At 39.2% G+C, this 23,980-nt stretch overlaps 1 protein-coding gene across 1 annotated transcript in view; it reads left to right on the top strand.

Annotated features, from left to right (window-relative positions):
- The first annotated feature begins 8,007 nt into the window (after window positions 1-8,007).
- The window catches only part of FAM65C (family with sequence similarity 65, member C), a 31,227-nt gene continuing 15,254 nt past the window's right edge, over window positions 8,008-23,980 (top strand). Inside the window, exons 1-10 of the mRNA XM_009893355.1 lie at window positions 8,008-8,108; window positions 12,086-12,232; window positions 15,463-15,541; window positions 16,202-16,225; window positions 16,354-16,407; window positions 17,146-17,295; window positions 17,803-17,866; window positions 18,255-18,298; window positions 19,050-19,175; window positions 21,917-22,062. Of these exons, the coding sequence (XP_009891657.1) occupies window positions 8,008-8,108; window positions 12,086-12,232; window positions 15,463-15,541; window positions 16,202-16,225; window positions 16,354-16,407; window positions 17,146-17,295; window positions 17,803-17,866; window positions 18,255-18,298; window positions 19,050-19,175; window positions 21,917-22,062 (935 nt within the window). The remainder of the gene's footprint in view (window positions 8,109-12,085; window positions 12,233-15,462; window positions 15,542-16,201; window positions 16,226-16,353; window positions 16,408-17,145; window positions 17,296-17,802; window positions 17,867-18,254; window positions 18,299-19,049; window positions 19,176-21,916; window positions 22,063-23,980) is intronic.

Genomic DNA, 23,980 nt, shown 5'->3' with positions numbered 1-23,980 from the left:
TACAGAAGAATATTCCTTGGGGTTCCTAATTAAGAAGGAGGAACCTCTCAAGGACAGAATTGGTAGCATTCAGTGCCTTGCTGCTGGGCAAATTTTCCTTTGTCAGATATGGAAGAGCCTGTTCATCACTTGTAAATTGCTCTCCCTCAACGCCATCTGCTTCTTCTCTTGTTAGGAATTTGTTTTTAAGTATTCATTATAATGTAGCTTACTGCAGACTCAAATTCTGCCAAAGCTGAAAAAGCTGCAAGTCAGGCTAGTGTGTGGAGCCTGCCACATTCCTGAATCTCTGATTCAGGCTTGCAAGTTTGTCATCAAGTTTGAAATTGAAACCAGAGGAGCTAGCAGCAAGCCCTGTGCTCATAAATCAGCTAATAATGGGTGAATTGTTCTGTGCCTTCCCCTGAAGAGGAAAGCAAAACTCAGTGCAAAAGTACTCGCAGCAACTAGAAGAGGTATGGTCTAGGCAAGCACGGAGAAACTACGTGTGGCTGTATGAATATGCCATATGCTGGCAAAGGAAGTGAGAGGGGATTTTGGTTATATGCAATCACTGATTCTTTTCTTATTACATTACCAAAAAATTACAGCGGGATTTACAGCCAACCTTGATTCCAAGTAACAGGCTTCCATAAAAGAAATCGGCACAATACATCAGTGTGTGATCCGTGACAAGGTCTCCTTTGTGCTTCGTTTGTTTGATATCTGCTGCCACTAGAGGGAGGTACAAAATTGACCACAAAATTATGTCTTGAAAAATATTTTCCAGGTCATTAACTAAGTATGGGCCAACGTTTGCTGCCAGTATTCTACTGGAAATCTGGAATAAATGACTGATTAATTTCCTCTGGATGTGCACCAGTGTCACTGAGAATAGAACTTGGATCTGTATGCTTAGATGAAAACTAATTAGAAATACAGCAACATTTTGAATTGCAGACTTGAAAAACAGGTCATCTTGGACTTGAAAATTGAGTCCTGTGTTCAAAGAACTACACTAAGAATGGTTACATCAGAGACACTATCTCCAGCACAGGAGAAGCTATCTGAGGGGACTGCTTCTGATCTTTCAATTTATTGCTGCATAGGAAGCCTAGACTCCAGAACTTCATTTCCAGAAGCTGGCATAAAGCTGTAGAAGGGCCTAATGACTAAAGCAATGACTTGGATCAAAGCCGCTTATCTGATTTTCTTTTTATGGCTTGAATATGGCTAGGAGGAAAGTATGTCAGATATGCAGAATTTAAATATATATTTAAGAGTTGAATCTGCCTAGATAAAATTTACAAAAGTACCAAAATGAGTTACACACTGAAGCCCCATCTTTCTAAATAATGTAGGCTATGAATGTAATTCTTATTAAAAAGTCAATTGAACTAGCTCCCGAGAGCCTAAATTACTTTTGAGAATGGGATTATATTCCTGAATCATTTGGGATTTTCAAAATACAACCTAACAGATGTAAATTTGATGTAAAGTAAAGGGCCTGTCTAATAATCTGAGTAAAACAGGTTTAGGCCAAGAAGTTCTGTCAAACGCATGTGCAGCTACCCAGAGAAGCAAAATCTTCCACTTGCAGCGAAATTGCTATGTAATTGCTCACATTGCTTGGTCTTAAAACAGCAGAAATATCTGGTGAATATGAGTGGAAGAATGATTGTTCATGGCTCTGTAGAGCTGTATCCAGTGGACTTTACAGCACTGTAGCTGAACACACCTATTCGGTAGAAGATGGTTTGCTGCATGGATTGCAATTTTCTGCAAAGAAGGCTGAACAAGTTCAGCTGTCTACATTATTTTATTCCCATTATAGGAACCAGGGGGGAGAAAGAGATGAGTAGGGGTGAGATGGAGAGCAGGAAAAGTGCAAAGGAGAAGCAAAATTTGCCTCCTGCTGCTTCAGAGATGGACGATAAAAGTACTAAGGGGAAAATTTTCAAAAACTCATCACAGGCAGCTATTTGTTTCTATTACCTCAATTCTTGCAAATCTGTTTTACCATATGGAAACAAAATGTCAAACGTACATTTTCCATATTTGTAACTGCAGTGGCTCTTCCCCTGTCTGTGTGGTGGACTGGTTACGGGTTATATGTGTTGGTGCAAGACACCAGTTCTAGATAAATGATATCCACAAGTCAGAATTCCTATGTTTAAGCGAATTACATATAACCTTTTCAGGTTCTGCTGCTGTGAATCCTTTCCACAGAAAGGATTTATCAGAAGAAAGGATCCCTATTTGAGTGCAATGCTGTGTTAAAATAGCTATGTTGAGATGTAGCATCAAGGGCACTTTCTGTCTCCCTAATTCAAATGACTTTTGATCTCTAGAAAAATAACCAGAGAATTTTTTCTTAGTTCTGCCAATAGCTGCATAAATAGAATGTTTGTCTAACAATTGAACAAAAATGCTTAAAATTTAAGGGTTTTAATCATAAATTTGGAATGTTTATCTAGCAAAGTAGACATTGCTACTGAGGTCAATGTTTTTTCTAAAGAATGCTCGAGAGCAAAGATTAAATATAGTGTGTATTTTCCCAGTGGATTCAACACTGTGCTGTACACAAGATGGTCATTCTTTGTTCAGTCAGCCTTCATTACATCTACCTTTAGAGTAATTAGGGCTGAGTCATGATGTTATCACATCTCAGGAGTTTCATTAATTTTAATGGTCTGCATTCTTTAGATGTCCAACGCTGCAAAGTAAGTGCCAAGGTCTAGAAATTTCCAGCCTGTTCCACTTTACATTGAAATCACAAAAAGCTTCAGTAGTTCAGGCCCAGATCAGCCCTAAGACTTTGTTCAAAATGTTTGATGGTATTGTAATACATTGTGGCAATCTTGAATTATTTTTTCTTTATCGGTGTCATGAAAGACTGAAATGCCATTGTCTGCCACAAGTGTTTTGAAATGGATACCACCCATCATAAGCATTCAGAAGTGTTAGTTGATTCCATTGTTCCTGAGTTTTGAAATAAATGAGAGGAAGAAAAATTATTGTGATTGCATCAATGTGATGGTAGACAAATGTAGCTCAGTTTGCAAAATCAGTCTTAAATTTGACTTACGCTAGAAATTTTCTGGTGCAATTATGTTAGGGTTGTCTTTCCACTTATTAAGTGTTTGCAATATATATTTCTATCAGTTAAAACCCTAATACAGATGCAATTATAGCAGCAAAACAGTTACTGTGGTGGAGTTTATAATAAATTCGGGGAAAATTCAGGGAAGTGGAATGAGTAACTTAGCACCTTTGACTGAAGGTTTTTTTGAAACAGGAGATGATTAGTTGGAATCACAGATCATTTCTAAAGTAAGTCCAGAGAATGTCTCTAAAGTCCCTAGGTGTTCATGTACTTAATCAGTACTGATTTTGGTTACATACAGTGAAAATCAGATTTCAGTAGAAATGGTACAGAACTAATACACATTAATGGCAAATTTGTTTGGCTGTCATGGAGCTAAAGTGAATTTTATAAAATCATGCTCTAAAAAGACATAGATTCTGGGTGGCAACCCTACAATAAAATCTGTGTACTATGCTACGCAGAAATCCACTTACTAAGAGGGTTCTCCATATAGGCACAAATGTAAGCCACATATTTTAGCGTCAAGGCTGCAGTCCCTCCAATAAAATGTTGAGCACATCTGATACTGAGGAAAGGATTATGTTGTGATAATACAAAATGAAATCAACTCTTTTTGGTTTCCACAACTAGAAGGTAGAATGGCTCTATTGTCCTTCTAAGTAAAACAAATGTAATATTTACAAATACAATTATGTACAAATAACAATAGTCTAAAAACGTAAGGAGAAAGTTAGCATCAGGTGGCGTAATAAGACAAATTGTCACGATCACATAATGTGTCCAGAATCACAAACATGATCCTAAGAGACTGAAGCGTCACGATCACATAATGTGTCCAGAATCATGATCCTAAGAGATTGAAGCAATTCACATTTGATAGTTTGTGTTCAGTCATTGTGTTTATTTTCTGTAGTGACTAGTACTTTACTTGATTTCAAACTGGCTTTTATTTTGTCAGGCAGCTGCTGCTTGCTGAAGCCAGTGAACAGCCGGGACTGGCATGCCAGTGAGATATGTAGCCACTTACTGCTTAGGCTATCGACTTGATGTGTGTGTCGACAATTAGCTGAAGGAAACAGAAGTCTGGTACAGTTTTTGCAGACACACAACGAGGAGCAAGCGTGTGTCTCTTAACCAACTGGTCATTCACAAGTGTAACACTACAAATTTTAAGGAAACATGAATACCTTACTCTAGCAACAGTTCATCAAGTTCAAGTGAACATCTTGGAGATACTAAAAGAAAAACATGGCTACTAATTTAAAGTACAGAACACAAGCAGAAATATTTTGCAAGAAGCCAGTGAGTCATATTTTCCTCATAAAATTGTTGAAACCATTGTGCCCAGAAACAATTAACTATGTGACTGGGGCTGGAAAAGTTTAGCCATAAACACAAACAGACACCAGTTTTTTGTTTGTAGAGGATGAAGGTCATTTGGCTTGAGGAGTATGCTAATACTAACAGAGACGAAGCAGAACATGCAGTTTGAGTATGTTCACTGCTGCTTAGAAGCTCAGATGTTTGGCCCTACATGCCTGGATACTTGGTAAGGTTAAATGCTAATAGTCTGTTATGGTGAATCATTAAAACAGGGACAAACGAAAATACTCCTTTAATTTGAAAAAAATACTCTTTTGATTTATATTAAAAATACATTTCTGAGACCTGAAGTCTCAATCTTACAAAACTGCACATAATAAAATGTTTTTGTTGATGAGTACGCGACAGTTTGGAGATCTGTGTAAGACTCACAAGCTTTTTAAGACTTTTTCAAGACTCCTCGTTTTTTCCAGTAGTTTGGTGTTTCTATTGCCCCGGGCAATAGTCTCCTTCAGTTTGGCCTGATATTTTTGTGCTCTACATATGCCAGCCCCTAGTTAGCTACTGTATTCATATTCTGTGCTTTTTGGGAAGATTTAAAGAGACGAAGTTCCTCTGCCCCCCAGGGTATAATCCCTGTTTTTATGAGATTTGGAGACATTGGCCTACACAGCAGAGGTTACAGGTTGGAAGACAAATTTGAACTCAGCTTTGTCGGGGGTCCTTATCTGATTTATTTCTAGCCTAAAGGGAGAGTTGAATTTGAGATGTGTCCAGATGCTTTTTCTCAGGGGCAGTTGTAACGTCGCTCAGCACTTTTATACAGACACTCTGGCTAGCAAAACCCTCTGTTTAAACAACTGCATTTATAAGTCTTTCCTACAAATAAAATGTTGTCTTGATATCCTACTTATGGTTTTCTACTCAGAAGTGTGAAATGAGCTGTAAGATTTCTAGGTCACTACAAAAAATCTATATGCAGGTGTGTACCAAGTGGTATTTGACTTTGTCAACATTATTTTGAAGTAAGAAAGATAACCCCTTTAGTAGTGCTTTCCTAACATTATTTAAATTCTCTTCATTCTTATAAGAGGGAACTGTGAAAACGTGTTTGTGAATTGCTTTTGAACGTAGCTGCGCGTTACAGCAGAACATGACACGGTCAGTGGCCTTGAGGACTGAGCTTTATGCAGTTAAAAAAACCAAACGACCCATGAGAATTTTTAAATGCTTATGGCTGTGTGCAAGTGAGGTCCAATTCATCTCTCATTTCTACTAATTTGCAACAGTGTATCTTCTTGAAGTACAGAATTATATTTGGTTGATAAAAACCCATCTGGCAACAGAATCGAGTCCAGGCAATTTAAGCAATTTATTTCTTTCACCAACTGAGTTTTGGGGGTCTGTACATTTCCAACTTAATTCTTCACGTCTAGAGTTCAGTACCACAGACTTTTGCTTCAGGATTTTGCATCTCATAATTTTCCACTTTCTGTTCCCTGTCAAGGGTCTGCCTGTTTTTGTTTCACATCTATATGCTTCAAAGGCTTTCAGGCTCATGCTATGCAGGCTTTAGGAGTCCTGCAAAATTAGTCAAGCTTTTCCTGCACTTTCTTCCTCCCTTTTACTCATGTACTAACTTTCCCAAGTTAGAGAGCTGAAGAACAGATCCTGGGAATCTGGCTTAGCCTTGATGAGGGATGTGGTCAATAACCATGAGGCTATTCCTTTTATTTCTTCCTTTAACAGCTTGTTATGCAATTACATTTTTCAGTAAGTTGCATGTTTTTTTCAGTCTGATGATCCTTTTGATGGGGTGACTGTTCACAGACATAAGCATCTGAAAACTAGAGGAAAGAATGGAAAATATTTAGAAACTTCAGCTGTGATGTGATGCAAGGACAATCTCTGATTAAGGGTGTTAAGGAGGCAGCCTTTCAAAGCAAGAGAACGTAAGTGCTGTACGGTTTGTTTAAAAGGTGATTATGATGCACCTAAATTTTTCCATGTAACAGATTTCTGTTGATACTACGGAAGCTATGGAGTCACGTGGACTTCAATGCACTGAGATACAGAATACATAGCCGTGCCCAACACTTCTTTTGACAAACTAGGTAGCTTGCAAAGCAGGTAGCTGTTTGGCTCAAATTTATAATTTTCATATTTTGTTCTAAAATATTTTGCCTGTTTTTCACAGATGTATTCATAAGCTTGGCACAGCCTGTACCAAGAAACGGGAGTCTTAGACCTCAGCCTCGGGAACTGACTGAGCAGCTTCTTATGAAATAGTCAGGTCTCACTGCAGGATCTCTGCTTGTGGAAATCCATGATGACCTTTTTTACTGCTTTGGTAGATAATGATACCTAAAGCATAGTCACTTACAGTAATTCCCTGCACTTGTAGAGTAGCATAGAATTAGCAAAATGCTCTCAAACCTCACTCTTCTCAGGAAGTATTTAGCCACTCAGCTCTTTATACCCAATCTGGAAGAGCATTGAGTTAGGTTGCTCTCCAAGTTAGTGGCAGAGCCAGGAAAAGAGTCTTATCATGACATTTCTGGGCTTCTAGTCTGATTAATTGTAGCCATGCTGGTGGGATAATGTCAGGCATAGGGGTTGACTGCAGATGTTTCTTTCCAGTATCTACTCTGATAGATTAAGAGCTCACTGTCCTTCAGAGCACATTCTGTAATGTAGGACAAATTTTTGCATGGAGCATCTCCATGCAGAGGTCTTTACTGGAGTTTGTACTTCTCTCTACAAATAGATACTCCAGCTTTTTGTTTTACTCAGTTGTGGTGTTTACATTACACCAGCTTGAGGAGGGAAGGAAGGGAATTTTTTCTGTATATTAACTGTCTGGGTGATTTTCTACAGCTGCTTTGAAGGATATGTCTGTTACTTATATTGTAACTTGGATTCTATAGACATATGGCAGAGAACACAATTCTCCAGAAAGCAAAAGAGTTTGACTGATGGAAAACAGAGGAGAGCAATCCAAGAGAAATCCTGCCAGAGGAGGAGCATGAACCTGAAATTTACTGTTGAAACCAGACTTCTGCCTTGGGCTTAAGTACCACACTCAGCCAATTCTACCATTGACTTCAGTGGGGCTCTGCACAGATGCAAAGAACTGCTTTTTGGACCTGACTAAGTCTGGAGCTTAAGTATTGTTCTGGCATCCATACTGATTTGGAAATACACTGGTTGGCCTGAACTCCTTAAGCAGTGGGACAATTACAGGGTTTTTAAAAAATCAGAAATGTAGAGAGCCTGTGAATTGCAGCTATTCTGGCTTTTACATAGTGAGTTTGTAAAATCAATCAGAAATTGAAGAGGGCATGAGAGATTTCATTTTAGACTATTCAGTCCCTTATTAATTGTTTTGTGGATGGTAACAGAGGAAATGCGTATAGCAGACAAGTCTTTTTTTTTTTTTTTTTTCATTTAATCTACTGTCTGTGGTTCTGACTTTCTACTTTCATGCAGCTCAACACTTGCAGCAGCACAGGTCTAAGCCTGAACTGCCAAGAAGGTTTTGACTCATCTATTTTTCTGTTTATTTCAGAAGCCGATAGACTTACTGACTGGCGATCATGTCTGTCAAACTCACATTTGTCTCTCCTGGTGATGGAGGTGGTATCAGCAGGAGTTGTTCCTTCACTGGATTCAGCACTGTGCAAAGCAGAAAATTAGCGTAAGTAACAGAAAAGCACCTGATTGCTTGGGCTACAGGCATTAGGTACTGTGAATATATTTTTTAACCTAAGGCATCTATGTGTAGAAGTTGTTCCTTAATTTTCATTTTTAAGCTATTGAGTATTGTCATGGTTCACTGATAAATAGCTATACTTCACACCATACTGTCTTACTACTATACACACTGTACTTCAGAGATGGCTGGGTTTCAGAGGTTGTGTATCAGACTGTTAGTAGTGTCCATTTCTTCTAGAAAAATGAAGGGCTACGACCCTTCCTGCTTGCAGCCTAGTAGTAACTGATGTTTTCTGACTAAAACCTTCTGAGTAGTTATGGTAATTAAAAATCTCATAGACCTTTAAAAGATGGGGATGTTCATGGTGAATCCTGGCAAAATATGTAACTGAGCGCAACTCAAGTACTCCTGGAGTTGTTTAAGCAGAGCAGTATTACATGAGAGGAAGGGCTGCTTTCTGGTAATGCCAGAAATGAGAGGAAGGGAAGAATACAAACAGGTCGAGAAGGCTGCTGCAAAATTGCTGCTGTCGGTAACAGGTCTATAGTGTAGCCAAGGTTGCAGTCCAGTCTTCCAGTCGAGCCGCGTAATTGCTAAATCACACTGTACTGTTTTTCCCTTTTTTTCTTATCATAAATTGTTGTGTAGCATTGCTCTATGTAGATAACTGTCCAGCTTTTCCACAAGAAGTGCTCTTGTTCTGTTTCTGAATTTAGTAATCCCTGTATAGCCTATTGAGTGCTTTTAGAAAATATTACATAAAAATGGAAAATTAGTATCATCTGTGACTGTCAGTGCATGCCGGAGTAATCACAAAGTGAATCATTTAGCAGTATCATGCAGAAGTATTAGAAAGTATGCCTCTAAAAGTATTGTACTCAAAAAACCTTATTGTATATCAGTAAAATACCTGACATGTCATAAAACAGACTTTCAAAGACCCAAATGACTGAATTAACCTTTTAGTTAAACACAGCATGGTAAAATATGAGCAAAAACTAAGTTCCAGTATGATTGTGATGTAATCACATTTGAATAAATTAATTTGTTGTGGAAGCTGAAAAATAATATTACACCACGCAAAGATCAGACATCTAAAATCACACCAATCACTAAGATCTTGAGAAAAACACTGTCAATAAATTACATAAACAGACTTGAGCTCAAGCACATAGTGGGAGTTCTAGCAGGGAAAGGATCTACCAGGAAAAGTGTTGAACAGCTGTTTCTCTGACAAAGGCACAGTCCAGCAGGGTAAGAATGCTCCAAACAGAAGAGTTCCTGTATCCCTTAAGATTATGCTGTTACTTTTAGCTGCAAAGGTTTTCTAACCAAATGCCTCTGTTTATGCATTTTTTATGATGTTGCTTTTCATTATTTAAGTGTGTAGACAGACCTGTTTCATTCAGGAATCAGCGTAATAAGGAAAACTTGTGTACTAGGTACTCAGTCACAGCCCAGTGAACATCCGAGCGCCTTCTCCAGCACAGTGAAGACATTTTTTAATCACCCTTTCCTAACTTATCTCTCCCTCAGGCACTGTTGCAAAACACAGCAGGAGATTGCAGAGGCCCTATGCAAGGTCTATCCAAACGATGACACACAAATCAGGTCCACATGGAGATTCTTAAGCAGATGCTAAATATACTTTTGCATTTCTTTAGCAACTTCCTTTTGAGGCTCTCAGTCAGACATACTGTTTCATTTTTCCTCACAATGGTCTCCACAGGAAGTAAATATTATTACTGTTATCTATAAAGTGGGAAATCTGATACTTAAATTATTAAGTTCACGAGGGAAAGCAGCAACATAGCATCTAGCTTTTAGCTACTGTCCCTAAAGGCCCATGTCAGCCACTTTTCTATTAAATGTATGAAAATGGGATTCTTAACATCAGTGCACTGAGTATATACAGGCTACCTCAGTCAGTAGGAGATACTGAGGAAAATGGTGAGTTTTAAATCCCAGCCTGTCTGTATGCAGTGCTTAGATGCTGTACTTTAACTGAAGGGAAATGATTTCCTGAATTTAGGATTTGCAGTCCAAAACTTTGAAGGTAAACAACAAAGTCCTTTCTTTTCCAAAACTAAGCTAAACCCAGGAGTAATTTGGGCTTTTTAATTTAAAAAGATAGAATTATCTTATATCTTCCATATGCTATCTTGCTAATTAGAGTACTCATCTAAAGCACGGAACTGAATGCTGTTTCCTTCTTTGCGTGAAAGAATTTTAAGTGATGATCCTTTTAGGAGACTCTTCAATCGCTGTTATTGGCTACAGTGTCCCTTTCAGTGTTATTGCTGTTGAAACCCTCTCCCTTTGTATAGGATACTCAAAGATTTATTATCTTATAAAAGAAAACAATATTAATGTAAGTTTCTAATTTAACAGTTATGTTCCTTGTTAAAGGTAATCTGAGCTCCAAATGGTTTGGTTAATTAATACTTAACATTAAGCCATCATAAAAAACCTAAGATAATCATTGGGGTGAAGAAATTAAATATCCAGTAATGTTTGGCAACACCTAATTTCAACAGGTTTTTTGCAGATTATATGTTAAAAAAATTGAGTTAAGTGGAAATTTAGCACCAGGATAATCAAAGTAATTACGTGAAGGTTTCTATAATAGGACTGGGGACAGCTCTCAGGTGTGCTGAGCCTAGGATTTAATCACCAAGCTCAGTAATCTCCTTAGGCATTCAGTCACATGCCTAGAATTTAAAACAGCCAGTGGCTAAGGATTAAGCTATCATTTCTCCAGGTGAGCTGAATTTGGGACAGAGACTGGAAAGAAGGTGGAAAGCTTCTCTGAGAGCAACCAGTTGGCTTGGTGGAATGGGAAACTTCTTTAGATAATGTTATTTTAGAGGCTTGACTTACCGGGAATATTAACAAAACTAGAGGAGTATACAGATAGAGGTAAGCCAGGCAGCAATCTGACAATGTGAAAGAACCATTGGCAGATAACTCATTTTCTGATTTAAGTGTTGCGGCCATGTATAGCTAATGGCTTAGGGTAGCCTGACTTTTTAGGTTAGCACAAAAAATCCTGTGTGGGGGACTACTGTTAGAAAAAATATTTCATTTTGGTTTTGCAGTTCCTTTTTAAAGTAATTAAGTTAGGTGTTAGACACTGAAAAAACACTTTGGTAATTATATCTTGTATGCAACCTGGGCTTGGTAGTTTGCTTTTCTAAAGCGTGGTGGGGCTCTAAGCCATCATTTAAATGGATGGTGAACGCAGGCAAAGAAATAGCTATTTCTTAAGGCTTTTTATGTTAGCTTTGTCAGTTAGACCTTGAACAGATCAAAAGTTTGTTGCCTTGTTTTCCTGAAGTGCAGGTGAATCAGAATGAGAATGTCCTTGTCCTGCAGTGTGGCTTACCTGACTAGTTCTGTAGTTCACCCCGCAACTGGTGTGAGTGTGCACACAGAAAGGGCCTTAGCTAGCTGCCAGGCATGTCTGTTAAGACAATTGCTAGCTGTATGAATATTAACTTGCTGTTAACCTGTTATGAAAATGAGCTTTTCTTTTTCTTGCTCAGTGCCCCTTCTACCTTCTCAAAGAAATGAGGACCTGCACAAATTTTCTTTATTGAAAAAGAATGAAAGAGAACCACTAGGCTTCTCAGAATCAGCATCAAGCTGAGAGGTGTTTCTTATTGAAGAAACAATCTTCAATTGAGGAGAAGGAGATGTTTCTTATTGAAATAATTATTGTTGAAGGCACAAAAAACTTGCAGCTCTTCTGTACTAAGTACTTGGGGCTGGGCCTTAACTTTCTAATATTAGCTGTGAAAGCGTTCTCAGTGTGTCCAAGAGCTTTGTTCATTTGAGTAAAGGCATATAGGATTGGACATATAACTTGTAGCCTTGAAGCTTTGCGTGTTAGGCATCTCTCTTCTTCCAGGTAATGGGTCTTGTACCTTTCACATTTTTTTTTTTTTCTCTTTCTACAGAAAGTCTCTTGGCAGAAGTTCAGTGAGATCAAGAATGTCACTGAAATCCTCCAAGGTTTATAATTCCCTGCAGAAGGGGGCAGTCATCTGGGATCCAAAGCCACTGCAGGTGAAGAAAATTTTTGAAGCTTTGAAGAAAGGACTTAAGTAAGGACTTTTTAAATATTGTAATTTGCCTTACCTAGTCATGCTGCTTAAGTCTATGTATCGCTGTTCTCTGTCTCCATCTGGCATCTCTGAATGTATATAGTGACTTTCGCAGACACTGGCTTAGGACCTTGTAAAACAAGTTTTATTCACTCTCAGTCTGCTTGCAGACAAAGTCCTCTGATGTTTTTGTTTGTTCCTAGTTTCTTACACTTCTCTAAAAAGTCAGTGAACTCTTATTAGAACTCTGTGGGGAGATTCTTCATCTCTTGGGGAGCAACTAAGCTCCCTTGAGGAAAGGAGGCTTTCAGAACATGCAGGGTGGCAGGCAAGGAAGTCTGTGGATCAAGGGGAGACTGGGATAGGGATGGGACAACAAGACCCTGGGGGGTGATTGGCAGAAAGTTTCTGGAGAGGGAGCTGTGTGGAGTTTGCTTAGACTGAAAAAGCTGACTTAAAATCAAGTCTGAAAGCAAGGGTGTGCCCTGCAAGGACACAGTGGGTAGGCTGGTTCATAAACCATTTCTATTCCCTCTATGCTAATTAGAGAACACTAAAGAAATAAATATTCTAGTGGGTTATTTGGTTGTGTGTTTCGGTGTTGGGTTTTTTTTTCTCCTTTTAATAGAATTAAACTTTGGAGTTCAAATGTCCTCTTTCATCTCTGGGTGGCTTGTGGTAAGGGAAAGTCTAAGCAGATCCACCTGAAAACTTCAGCTGACTTGAGATGATGAAACAGAGTGGTAGTATAACTCCATCTTATGGCAATGTAAATAATATTATCTTGCTTTAATTGTAGTACTGCTTCAGAGTCTTTATTATGGTTGACTTCACAGTCAATGTTGCATCAGTACAGACTTGAGTAAAAAGGTTAAAAACCAGTTTTGTCCATTGTCTCTGTCTGGCAGATGTGGGGTGTATGCAGCAGACATAATAGATATCAAAGGATGGGACTGGCAGTCTGAATTTAGGGTATTCTGGCTTTGAGGAAGCTGTCAGTTACCTTGGAGAAACACTGGTATTATTCAATGCTGAAATGGCAATTAAAACATGGATGAGCTTGCTTACTTGGTATTATAGACCAGAAAGGAAGTGGTGGTAAGTGCTGTTTGCCTCCATCAGTGATTGAAATTGATCAACCTTTAACTGAGTCCTCAAATCTTATTATATAAAAATATGCATCTTAAATCATAACAGGTGATGGGTCTAGTCTAATACCATAGGAACTTCATTTACACCCTGAAGCTACTATTGGAAGATAATACCTTTCCTGGGACTTGTAAACCCTGTAACTCTTTCTGCTGGCATCCTACTAACTAATAGTTCCTTCATATGTTGCAGCTGTCCTCAGAATTTTGCTACTGTACTAATTCTAATCATTTTTTCTTAAGCAAAGAACATAAAATGCACTGTAATAATACATTGTAAACTCAGATATGTCACACTTTTATTCCAATAAAGGACTATGAAGTCTTAGCCCTAAAAATATCAGTCAATGTTGTATTAGTAGATATAGATTTAAAACAAATAACGAAACCAAATGTTTTTGCAGCATTTAAAATTATCAGAGCATAGGGAGGAGAAACCATAAAGTAGATCAGAATTTGTTCCGGGTTCTGCAGGGAATGCCACATGATCAGACTCCTGCCAAAACTGAGTAGCTAACTAATTGACTAAAGTAACCTACAGAAAACAACTGTATCAAATAGCAATGCAAAGTCCAAATTTTAAGTAGATGCAGACTAAGTCCGCTTGGTGCTGGAGTGACTTGAATTTTTAGTACAGAACATGTTTTACGTGCCTGTTTCTTTATAGCAAATAACTTCATTCTGTTAACCATCTGGGTACCGTTCCAACAACTCCTTATTCTGTTACCCATCTGGGTACCATTCTATCAAGCTGGCAATTGTAACATACTTAAATCTAAAAGTGATGAAGCTCTTCTAAAAGGAAAGTGAACCTTTTTCTGCCACCAGCCTTGGCTACTTCCACGCTGAGCTGTTAATAGGCAAGTGTAAAGCGCAGGCAGCTGAATGCTGGAGCCACTGGGTGTCTTGGGGGAACTGGTTTTGTAACAGTGAGAAAATGAAATGCATAAAAGCAAACGTGAAGAAGTGCAGCTGTCTAAAATGAAGTTATTTTGACTGCTCAGAGACTGTGTATTGTAATGTAGTATTTACCAGGTGACTCTTGTTCCCTTTTAAGCATAAGAGGAAAAAGTTACCGAAGCCTGCTCTGTAGTAAAAGCAAAGTTGGAAGAAGATGGTCTCAGCAGAAATAGCTTAAGGGCCTGTGGGCACTCCTTAGGGACAAACTTTGCGTGTAAGCAGCTCTATAGAAGCCAACTGGCACCAAGTGCTTCACACCTTGCAAAATAGTTCCCATTCTGGAAAAAGTAGTAGTTATTAAGAGATTGTGTAGCATACTAAAAGGTGGTATTCAGCTCTGTTTGCTAAAACGCTGAATGATATGTACTCCACACGTAAGGTAGAGCACTTCTATGAACTTGGATTTGTAGTGCAAGTCTTTCATGTTGCAATTCTTTGGCGTTGTAAGATGGAGTTGGTTGATGACTTGCTCAACAAATGAACTGATCTTCTACCTTACAGAAGAGGTTCCAGAAGAGCAAATGGGAGTAGTTAGAGAAATCTGAAAAGCAGGTCTGTGAGCTGTGTGTGTTAGAACTTGCTATTCTCCTCCTACATCCTTCCTTTCCTCTTGCCTTTAGTAGTACTTCCAGCTCTACTGTCTTGTTCTGTTTTGCCTCACATTCCTAGAATAAAGCCTGTCTTTCACTGAAATGACTGATTTTAGATGAAGGGAAACAAGAAATAGTGAATGTCTGAGTGCATGTATATACCTTATGCAACAGTGGTCGCCTTCTTGAATTGCGCTGTAGCATTCCACATCTTAGAGGCATAAAAAGGATTCAGGTTGATTCCTAATGTACAGCATCTTTAAAAGTTAGGTAACAGTAATCAGCGTCTGCTGGCACTCATTGTATACAGATGCAAAGTCACTCCGAGATGAGCATTTAGGACCAATATTTGTCTATGGAAACCACCCTTTCTCATCTTTTGACCCATGTCCTTCTATATAGCCATTCACATGTCTAGAGAATAAATCTAGAGAAGGAAGTTGCTTTGTAACATTCTGCTGAAAAATTCTTTGGGGAGGTGTTATAATTAATGTAGCAGAAGAATGTCAGTCTGAGTTTTCTTCCTCTCTAGTGAATACTTGGAAGCGCATCAGGCTGAATTGGATTATCTCTCTGGTCGACACAAAGATACAAAACGGAACTCCAGATTGGTAAGATGTTTTTAACGTTAAATACTTAAATGACTTTATTTTTTAAAGTTGCGGAAGGAGATGCTTTCTCACATCTGGGACTCCCAAGGGCTTTCCAGTTAAAGCACTGAGGTGAGATCCAGCGAGGCATCACAACCAGAAATTTATCAAGCAAGTGGGCTCTTGATATGAGAATTAAACTTGGGATTTTTCAGGTTCAATATCCAGTGGTGTTCTTCAGATCATATTCCTTTACTGGGATGGTATCTTCTTGTGTCTGTTTAATGATCAGTGTTCATACATGACTCTGTATGGACAGTGGTAATAAAAAGGCAACTCACAGATCCAATTTTGCCTCTCATTTGGGAAATAATAGGTAGATTTAAAAAAAAAAAAGTCAAAAGAAAAACCAAAGTCCCAAATACCATGACTAATCCCCAAGTCCTTGTTATAGCTGGTGGTGAGACTCTTACTGTCTCAAGCATCTGCGAAAACAAATCAACCAACCATGCACAGAAAACGAAATTACTCCTAAAAATGTTTACTCCTTGAAGTAAACACTATGCATTTCTTAAGTTACACTAAATTAAGATGCATTGGGTGTTGCAGTAAATATGAAAGTATCGTTAATATGCACAAATATAATGTGCTTCTATTCAGCCTGTGCTATTTCTCTTTCAGGCTTTCTACTATGACCTGGATAAGGTAAGACTATTGAGGATGAGATGAAATGTTGCAAATAGAGAAAAATGGGTGATGTCTATTGTATTACTTAAAGGCATATTTAGGAAACGATTTCTCAAGTCCCCCTCTGTCTCTCCCCTCTTCAAAAGCAAATCCGCTCTGTGGAGAGATACATCAGAAAGCTGGAGTTTCACATAAGCAAGGTAAGGGGTTTTATATCTTGCAGATGTAAGGCTTACACTGCTATAAAAGCAAACTATCTGAATAGAAAATACTTTGATTATAATTCGTCTGAAGGGGAATAATACTGGGTACTTTCTGAAAGCTGTAACCACTCTTTTTACACAAGGAGGGGATTTTTATTTATTTATTTTCTTGAATGGTTCTATTCAGGCTGAATGTTGGGTGCAACCCAACCTGAGTTTGCCTGTGAAACCAGTTTGCATACTCTGCTAGTTTATTCAGAAAACACTGCTGTGGGAAGACTTGCATGTTCTCTCCTGCTTCTCACAAGGGGCCAAATGGGCAGTTCTGTAGAGTGCATGTGTGCTGTTTGCCATCTGCTTCCAAAGGAATCAAATCTCTCCTCTGACATAGCTAAGGGTGTAGGTGTGTTAATCTGTATTGAGGAAATCAGTTTCCTGCTCCCCAAATAATTTTTCCTTGAACAAAGTGTTACTCTACTACTTGTCTTATAGTCTAATAATAGCAGAGTGAATTGTATCACAATATCCCATGCTTTTTTGTAGGAATGTCTACAAACTGTTGCACTCTAACCAGTCTGTAAAATGCAGGAGTTAACAGCATTCTGCAATACTACGATAATGGCATTTGGTTGGGTTTTTTGCTAGAAAAGACTGCTGATTTTCCTTTCCAAAACTTATTAAAACTATGCCGGGGTAATTCTTGTTCATTTTTCCCCCACCCTCCAAATCTTAAAGGTAGAAGAACTCTATGAAGCTTACTGTATCCAGTGCAGACTACGAGATGGGGCCACTAATATGAAACATGCCTTTTCCTTGTCTCCTTCCACCAAAGCCTCCAGAGAGAGCCTAGTGGAGCTTTACAAGAACTTCCAAGAGTGCACAGAGGTAGGAAATGCTACACACGTGTAACAGACCTGACTGTTCCTTAGCAAAAAATGTACCAGGACTTGCTGCTGGCTTTTTTTTTTTTAATGGTACAGGTTAAAAACTTAACATGTGAAAGAAATACAGGTACATAATATGAACTGAAGCCTGTGAAATAAATATCTTATGAGTAAAGCTGTTGAATTCTATGCCCTTCTTCTGCCTCTACTCAACTTGGATTGGTGCACTCATGAAGACAAGTGAAAAATTCTTTGAATTTCTGCTTTAATACTGGGGTCCATTTTGGTTTCCACTGGAAGTAATGGGATGAAAACTGAATAATGAATAAGTTATACTATTTTTACAAAACAAGCAGTGGAAGGTAACTGACAGTGAACTGCTCAAACAGGTCTACTCTTCTGTGGAGTGGCAAAAAAGTCCTTTAAAGATAAGAAAACGGCACGTACTGGGAAGGTAGTTACTCTGGGCTGCTTTTCGGTCATGATGACTGTTCAGTCTTTCTTCTAGGACATGTGCTTTATAGAAGGGGCATTGGAAGTCCATTTGGGAAAATTTCACTTGAAGATGAAAGGTATGTTCCTTTCTTGTTTCCTTAAAGACTCATCAATTGATTTTTGGGGTTTCTATGTAGCAGTCTGATCCATTGCGTCTACTTATTCAACATCAGTTGCTTCCACGGGCATTCTGGATCTGACCCTGAACAGAATTTTGGCAGATGTCTGTTTGCTTCAGTGCTGTAAAACATATCTGCAATAGTATTTTATATTTGAATACAAAAGCTGATTTTCTTTCTTCAATTAAAGTTTGTTCTTCTAGGAGTGTTTTGGGCTGGTGGCATAGCTTCTGCACAGGGTTGAGCACAAGGGGGTGTTAGCTGGATAGTCACTTTATTGAGAGCTGAAGCTTTGGGGGACATTGTGAAACTCTACAAATATTAGGATTTTTCCTTCTCTTTTCAGGGTTGGTGGGCTTTGCACGTCTCTGCCCAGGGGACCAGTATGAGGTGCAGTATACAGCAATTCATTTTGTCCTTTATTTCACTGCTGTGAGTTTGCAGTAGAGGAACAGGAGAGCACGGGTGCAATGTGTAGAAGGCAAGCAGGAAACAGACTACGATAAAACTGTGCTGTTGTGATTAGAACAGTGCTTTGGCACATTCACTAGTTACTATACCCTCTGAGACTGAAGAGGGAAAGATGTGATTCAAGTGTCATGGGAGGTTTAAAAGATGTCAGTGGTTGTTTATCAAAACCAACCTGTCAGGTCTTTGTCTTCAAAGTTGCCCTGGAATCAAGTCACAGTTGCTGCCTCTTTCTTGGAAGATTGCCCTTGGCGTGATTTGAATGCATCTTAGTATCTTACTGGATTGCTCTCCTACTTCTAACAGTAGCAAATGAATTCCAGGGTGCCTTGTATTTTAGTACCGCTACACTTACTATGCAACGTAGTTTTGCAGTTCTTCTAGAATGGGTGGAATGTGTCATTTGGCACTGAGTTAAGGTGTTTAAAACCTGCAACCTGAATTCCTGCCTCCAATCTTCTAGCTTTACCCAAGTTCCTAAATGTCTAGTGATCAAAGGAATGGCTTTGTCTCTGCGTGGTTCAAAGGAATGGCTTTGTCTCTTTGATCAAAGGAATGGCTTTGTCTCTGCGGCACTGGAACAGTGTGAGGCCTATGGACTGAAGGGAACGTTCTAGGATATGTTGACCCAACGTTCTTTTTTTTTTCTTTTTTTTTTTCTCGTGGTTTCTAGGTGTTTGTGCGACTGGGGCGCCAAAAATGGAGATTGAAAGGCAAGATTGAGACTGATGACAGCCAAACATGGGATGAGGAAGAGAAGATTTTTATACCCAATCTTCATGAGAAGTTTGAAATCAAGGTGTGGTGTATAATGGTTAGATCAGAATCAGTGTTAAGAGGTCTTCTGCCATACTACTTACCTATGAGGCTATCGAGCATTTGTGAAAATTCTTACGTAGTTCTCTTTTCCTAGCTGTGTAAAAATGGTGGTTAATCAATGTTCTGCCTACTGAGCAGACATCTATTTCTGTTTTTCCTTTGCTGCTGGCACTTGTAACTGTATTAGTGCATCTGCTTTGCCATGTTCTGGAGTCTGGTATACGTGGTTGGGTTTTCTTAAAAACAAACAAACCCTCCAGATCAATATCTAGGATTTTCTAGCGTGAACTTTAGATGTGGAGACAAAAAGACACGTATATCTTTTTGTCACTGTATCACTTGTGGACTATTAAGTACCCGGGGTTCTGTTCTCCATTGAAAAAGATAAATATGTATATGGAAAGCATATCATTGCACATGTGTATGTTTTGAATGTGTAGTTCAAATGTCCCTCTATCCAGATGCACTGCGCATTTTTTGTCATGTTTTGCTCAAGAGATTGTTGCTCCACAGCCAGCTGAGTATGAGCTGGCAGTGTGCCTGGGTGGCCAAGTAGTCCAATAGCATCCTGGCTTGTATCGAGAATAGTGTGTCAGCAGGACTAGGGAAGTGATTGGCCCCCTGTACTCGGCACTGGTGAGGCTGGACCTCGAGTACTGTGTTCAGTTTTGAGCCCCTCACTGCAAGAAGGACATTGAGGTGATGAAGCGTATCCAGAGACCTTATTGCTTGCTACAACCTCCTTTCAGGTAGTTGTAGAGAGCGGGGTGTTGGTCTCTTCTCCTAAGTAACAAATGATAGGATGAGAGGGAAGGGTCTCAAGTTGCATCAGGGGAGGTTTAGATTGGATATTAGGAAAAATTTCTTCACAGAAGGGGTTGTCAGGCATTGGAACAGGCTGCCCAGGGAAGTGGTTGAGTCACTGTCCCTGGAGGTATTTAAAAGATGTGTAGACGTGGTCCTGAGAGACATGGTTTAGTGGTGGACTTGGCAGTGCTAGGTTAACAGTCGGACTTGGTGATCTTAAAGGTCTTTTCCAACCTAAACAATTCTATGATTCTATATCCGTGGAGGACTAATAGCATCTATATACTTAGAGTTCTGATACTTTTTTAAAGTAAAGAGAGTTTTTACCAGTAAAGTGCCTCAGAAGAGGTCATATCTTTAACAGTAAGGGACCAGTGTTAGCGACCTGTGATACGCAGATGTCACATTGTGCATAACCCTTGGGGGAAGGTTGTAGTTTTCATAGACCCTTGTGCAGCTGCATCTGGCATTGGTTCTGGCACTTACCTAGCAAGTGGAGTTAATCCTTAAACAGCATTTCCACTGTAGTCTGGCATCCCTCATGGGCTGGACTCTGCAGCGTGACTCCTGTCAACCTAAAAGGAGCTGAGATTGAAGGCTGTGCTGGATCCTGTTCTACTAGGAAACTGTGCCAGTGCAGGGTTTCAAGTTTTGACAGCTGTGTTAAAGCAGCTATTGCAATGTTCCTCTCCTATCTGGCAGCAAGAACTGGGTTACATGGGAGAGACTCTTTGGCATCTTGCCAGCACAGCCTTTGGAAATGTGCTTATAACACATTCTTTTGCTGCCACTGCACCATGAAGATCAGGTGAGAGGCTAATTCAGATCCCTGTTTTCCCATAATAGTTGTAAAAACTTGTATTACTTTGTATGACAATGATAGTTTTACTCTTTTTGTCAGCTTATGAAAGTCTACTGACTAATGTTCTCTGCACCCTCCTGCTCTTTCCACGTTGTACTTCATAATCTTTGCCCAGTACAAATAGATAGCAGGTTTAAAAGGAGGAAAAAAAAAGCAAAGTGCCAAAGAGTGTTCCAAGAGGAGCCTAGCAACCTAACTTTTGCTAGCTCTTAAAGGAGATGTAGGCATGTAACTAATTCCTGAAGTAGACTTTAGGCACTTGTGCTAAAATTCTGTACTGAATCTGATGCTTTGTGCACTTCCAGAACAATTTGACCTTCAATTGGAAGTAGGTTTTTATAGCAAGTGTTTGATTAGGTTGGTTGGTTGTTGTGTGTGTTTGTGGGGTTTTTTTGTTTTGGTTTTTTTTTTGTAGCTGAATAAGCAAAGTGCCAGCATGAGAAAAACACAGGCCTGTAACTGCATTGACAAGAAACTCTGAGCCACCTGAAGAGCTAGAGGAAAGAACTGAAACTTACAAGTTCTGATGTTGGTCTGCAGCTGAGCTCAGGACAGTTAGAAAAGTCACAGTAGATTCAGACAGTTGTGCTTCCAGATCCTTTATGCAATTGTGAGCTGAGGCAATTGCGAGTCTAGTATAGGTAGGTTAATATACTTCTGTCATATATGTTCTTATGACAGTGTTGTTCTAATATGTAGGCAAGCTAGACTATCTATCATAAATGAAAACTACTTGTATGGTATACCAGAGCTAGAATTTCTGAATTTCAGACTAATTTTTCTTAAAATCATAGTCTACCAAATTCTGTTGTCAGGAGGGCTGTAGTCTCTCCCCAAATCATAGGACTTTCTTCCTCTCTGCTAGCCATCTGTGACATGGTCCTTGTGGGATATCAGCTTACAACAGTTCAGGAACCCAGAATTGAGTATCAAGGTTTTAGGTTTGTTGTGGACCTCAGGGCAGATCTGAGCCCAGGGTCCTCTGTTTTCCACGCACGTGACTTAGGATTGTCTGTTAAGATGAAAATGGATTTGTTTATCTGTCCCTGCAGGTGACAGAGCTGCGAGGACTGGCCACTATTTTAGTTGGTGTTGTGACATGCGACAGCATAAATTTCTTTACCACCAAGCCTCAGGCAATCATTGTGGATATAACTGAACTGGGTACCATCAAGCTACAGCTGGAGGTCCTCTGGAAGTAAGTACAGCTTCAAATCAAAAAAGCTGGAGCTAAGCATTTGAAACATACTAAAAGCTCCTCAGTATGTCAGTAGCATTCAACATCATAGTCCTCTTTCTATTTGCAGAGCAGGTGCAGGATAGATAGCAGCCACATGCTTCCTCACAGCAACCCCAGCTACTGTGCCTGATCTCTGACTCTGTGGGACCAGTCATCAGGAAGGGGAGGGGGAAAGGCACAGAAGCTATTTCTATCACCCTCCAGTTCTTTATGCTGATGTTACCGGAGCCATGGCTCACCATGTGGACTGACTAGTAGGCTTTTACTTAGCTTACTCCTCCTCAGAATAAGCATTCAAGTCTAGCTCCAAGCAATGAATGTACATCTGTAAAACATGAATGATGATCTAAATGCGATGAAACAAAACTGAAAAAAGCAGCTTCTGGGTACAATGAAAAAAAAAATATAGTTGAGATTTTAGGACAATCACTGTTACAAGGCCACAATTAGTTAAAAAGGAAGCTTTCCCAAAGACTTAGCACTTTCATATTTGCACTGTGATTACGGTTACCAATATAAGATCTGACTGTGCACTACAGGCAAGTCTGGTTACAGATGCACTTTTAAAATAGCTGAGTACTTTTCATGGTGCCTGTGATTTGTTAAATTGTTTTATAATTTAAATTTGTAAATTGATTTTTGTAGTGGATTAGTGATGTTATTAAAAGCAAATTCTCACTTTTGTGAATGCTGTGCTGGAACTTCTTCCTCACTCTAGGTACACCACCATAAATTTTTGAGGTAGTACTGTTATTTCTGCTTTATGGGACTGTTGGTCCATACTAAGAGTCTTGTCTGCAGTAAATCAAAACTTTTTAACCTGTTGCTATTTATTACTGTCCAGAGGTTAAATCTAGCCATCTTGGTGAAGTGCCCAATTAAACAATGGGCACTCTTCACTTGTACTTCTGTATATGGGTTAGTGCAGTCCTCAGTTCTTCCCAACCCAACATGACTAAGAGGCATTTGAACACACCTCCATGATAAGGACCTTCTTGAAACGTTGCTTTGTGGTGACTTGTGGATCTAGGCTCTGTCCAGGAAAAGTAGAGACTGAAGAAAGCTTAGATTAGGAAGGGCAGGGAGCTATGCCTTGCAGGCCAGACTCACTTAAGAGTCAGCCTTGTACAATTCTTCTTCTCTGGCTGTGCTGGTTTCTTTTTTTCTTAAAAATTACCCCAAAATAAAATAAATAAAAAAAACCACAACCAACTTTGTATGTGTTGAATATGTGCCCAAGAGCCAAACAGATCATTCACTAAGAGAAAAGTTTCCCTGCCCTTAGAGTAAAGTAGCCAATTTTACAATCAGAGTTGATTTTTTTCAGGGCCTAATACCCTGTTTCTACCTTTAATTAACTTTGGAAGCATCATTTGACTTAAAACTTGTCATAGTCTCTTAAGCCACCAACAGGAGAAATACCGTAAAGTTCTTCTGTTGCAATTTCTGTTCAAGTGTTGATAAACAGTTTTCGGGTTGCATTTCTGGGGTTGGGGAAAGAAAAGCTTTATTGATCGAGGTACTATTTTCTGAATGTCTTTTGTGTATGCTGTCCTTCTTGAAGTTTACTGTTGACTTGTACATGCAATTGGGCTGAAACATGAGTCTTGGCAACAGCATCCGAAAATTATTTTCAAACATACACATTGCTCTAAGTCAATGAGAAATAGACACACAGCGGAGTTTTGCCCACACCTATTTATGACACTTTCTTCCTGACATCTAACAATGGGCATCAGTATATGTTTTGTTTTGGCAAGGTGCTGCAGCTGCTCTGAGACTTTCAAGGTCTCTGTTTCTTATTTGAGAAGCTGAGCCACTAATTAGTTGGGTAACAAAGCCTCATTCCAGAAGCTTGCTGCGATCTTGCGTTATA

The sequence above is a fragment of the Charadrius vociferus genome, unplaced genomic scaffold (genome assembly GCF_000708025.1).
Source record: "Charadrius vociferus isolate BGI_N301 unplaced genomic scaffold, ASM70802v2 scaffold259, whole genome shotgun sequence".
In the NCBI taxonomy this organism is placed as follows: Eukaryota; Metazoa; Chordata; class Aves; order Charadriiformes; family Charadriidae; genus Charadrius; species Charadrius vociferus.
This window is presented reverse-complemented; position numbering and strand designations above follow the sequence as displayed.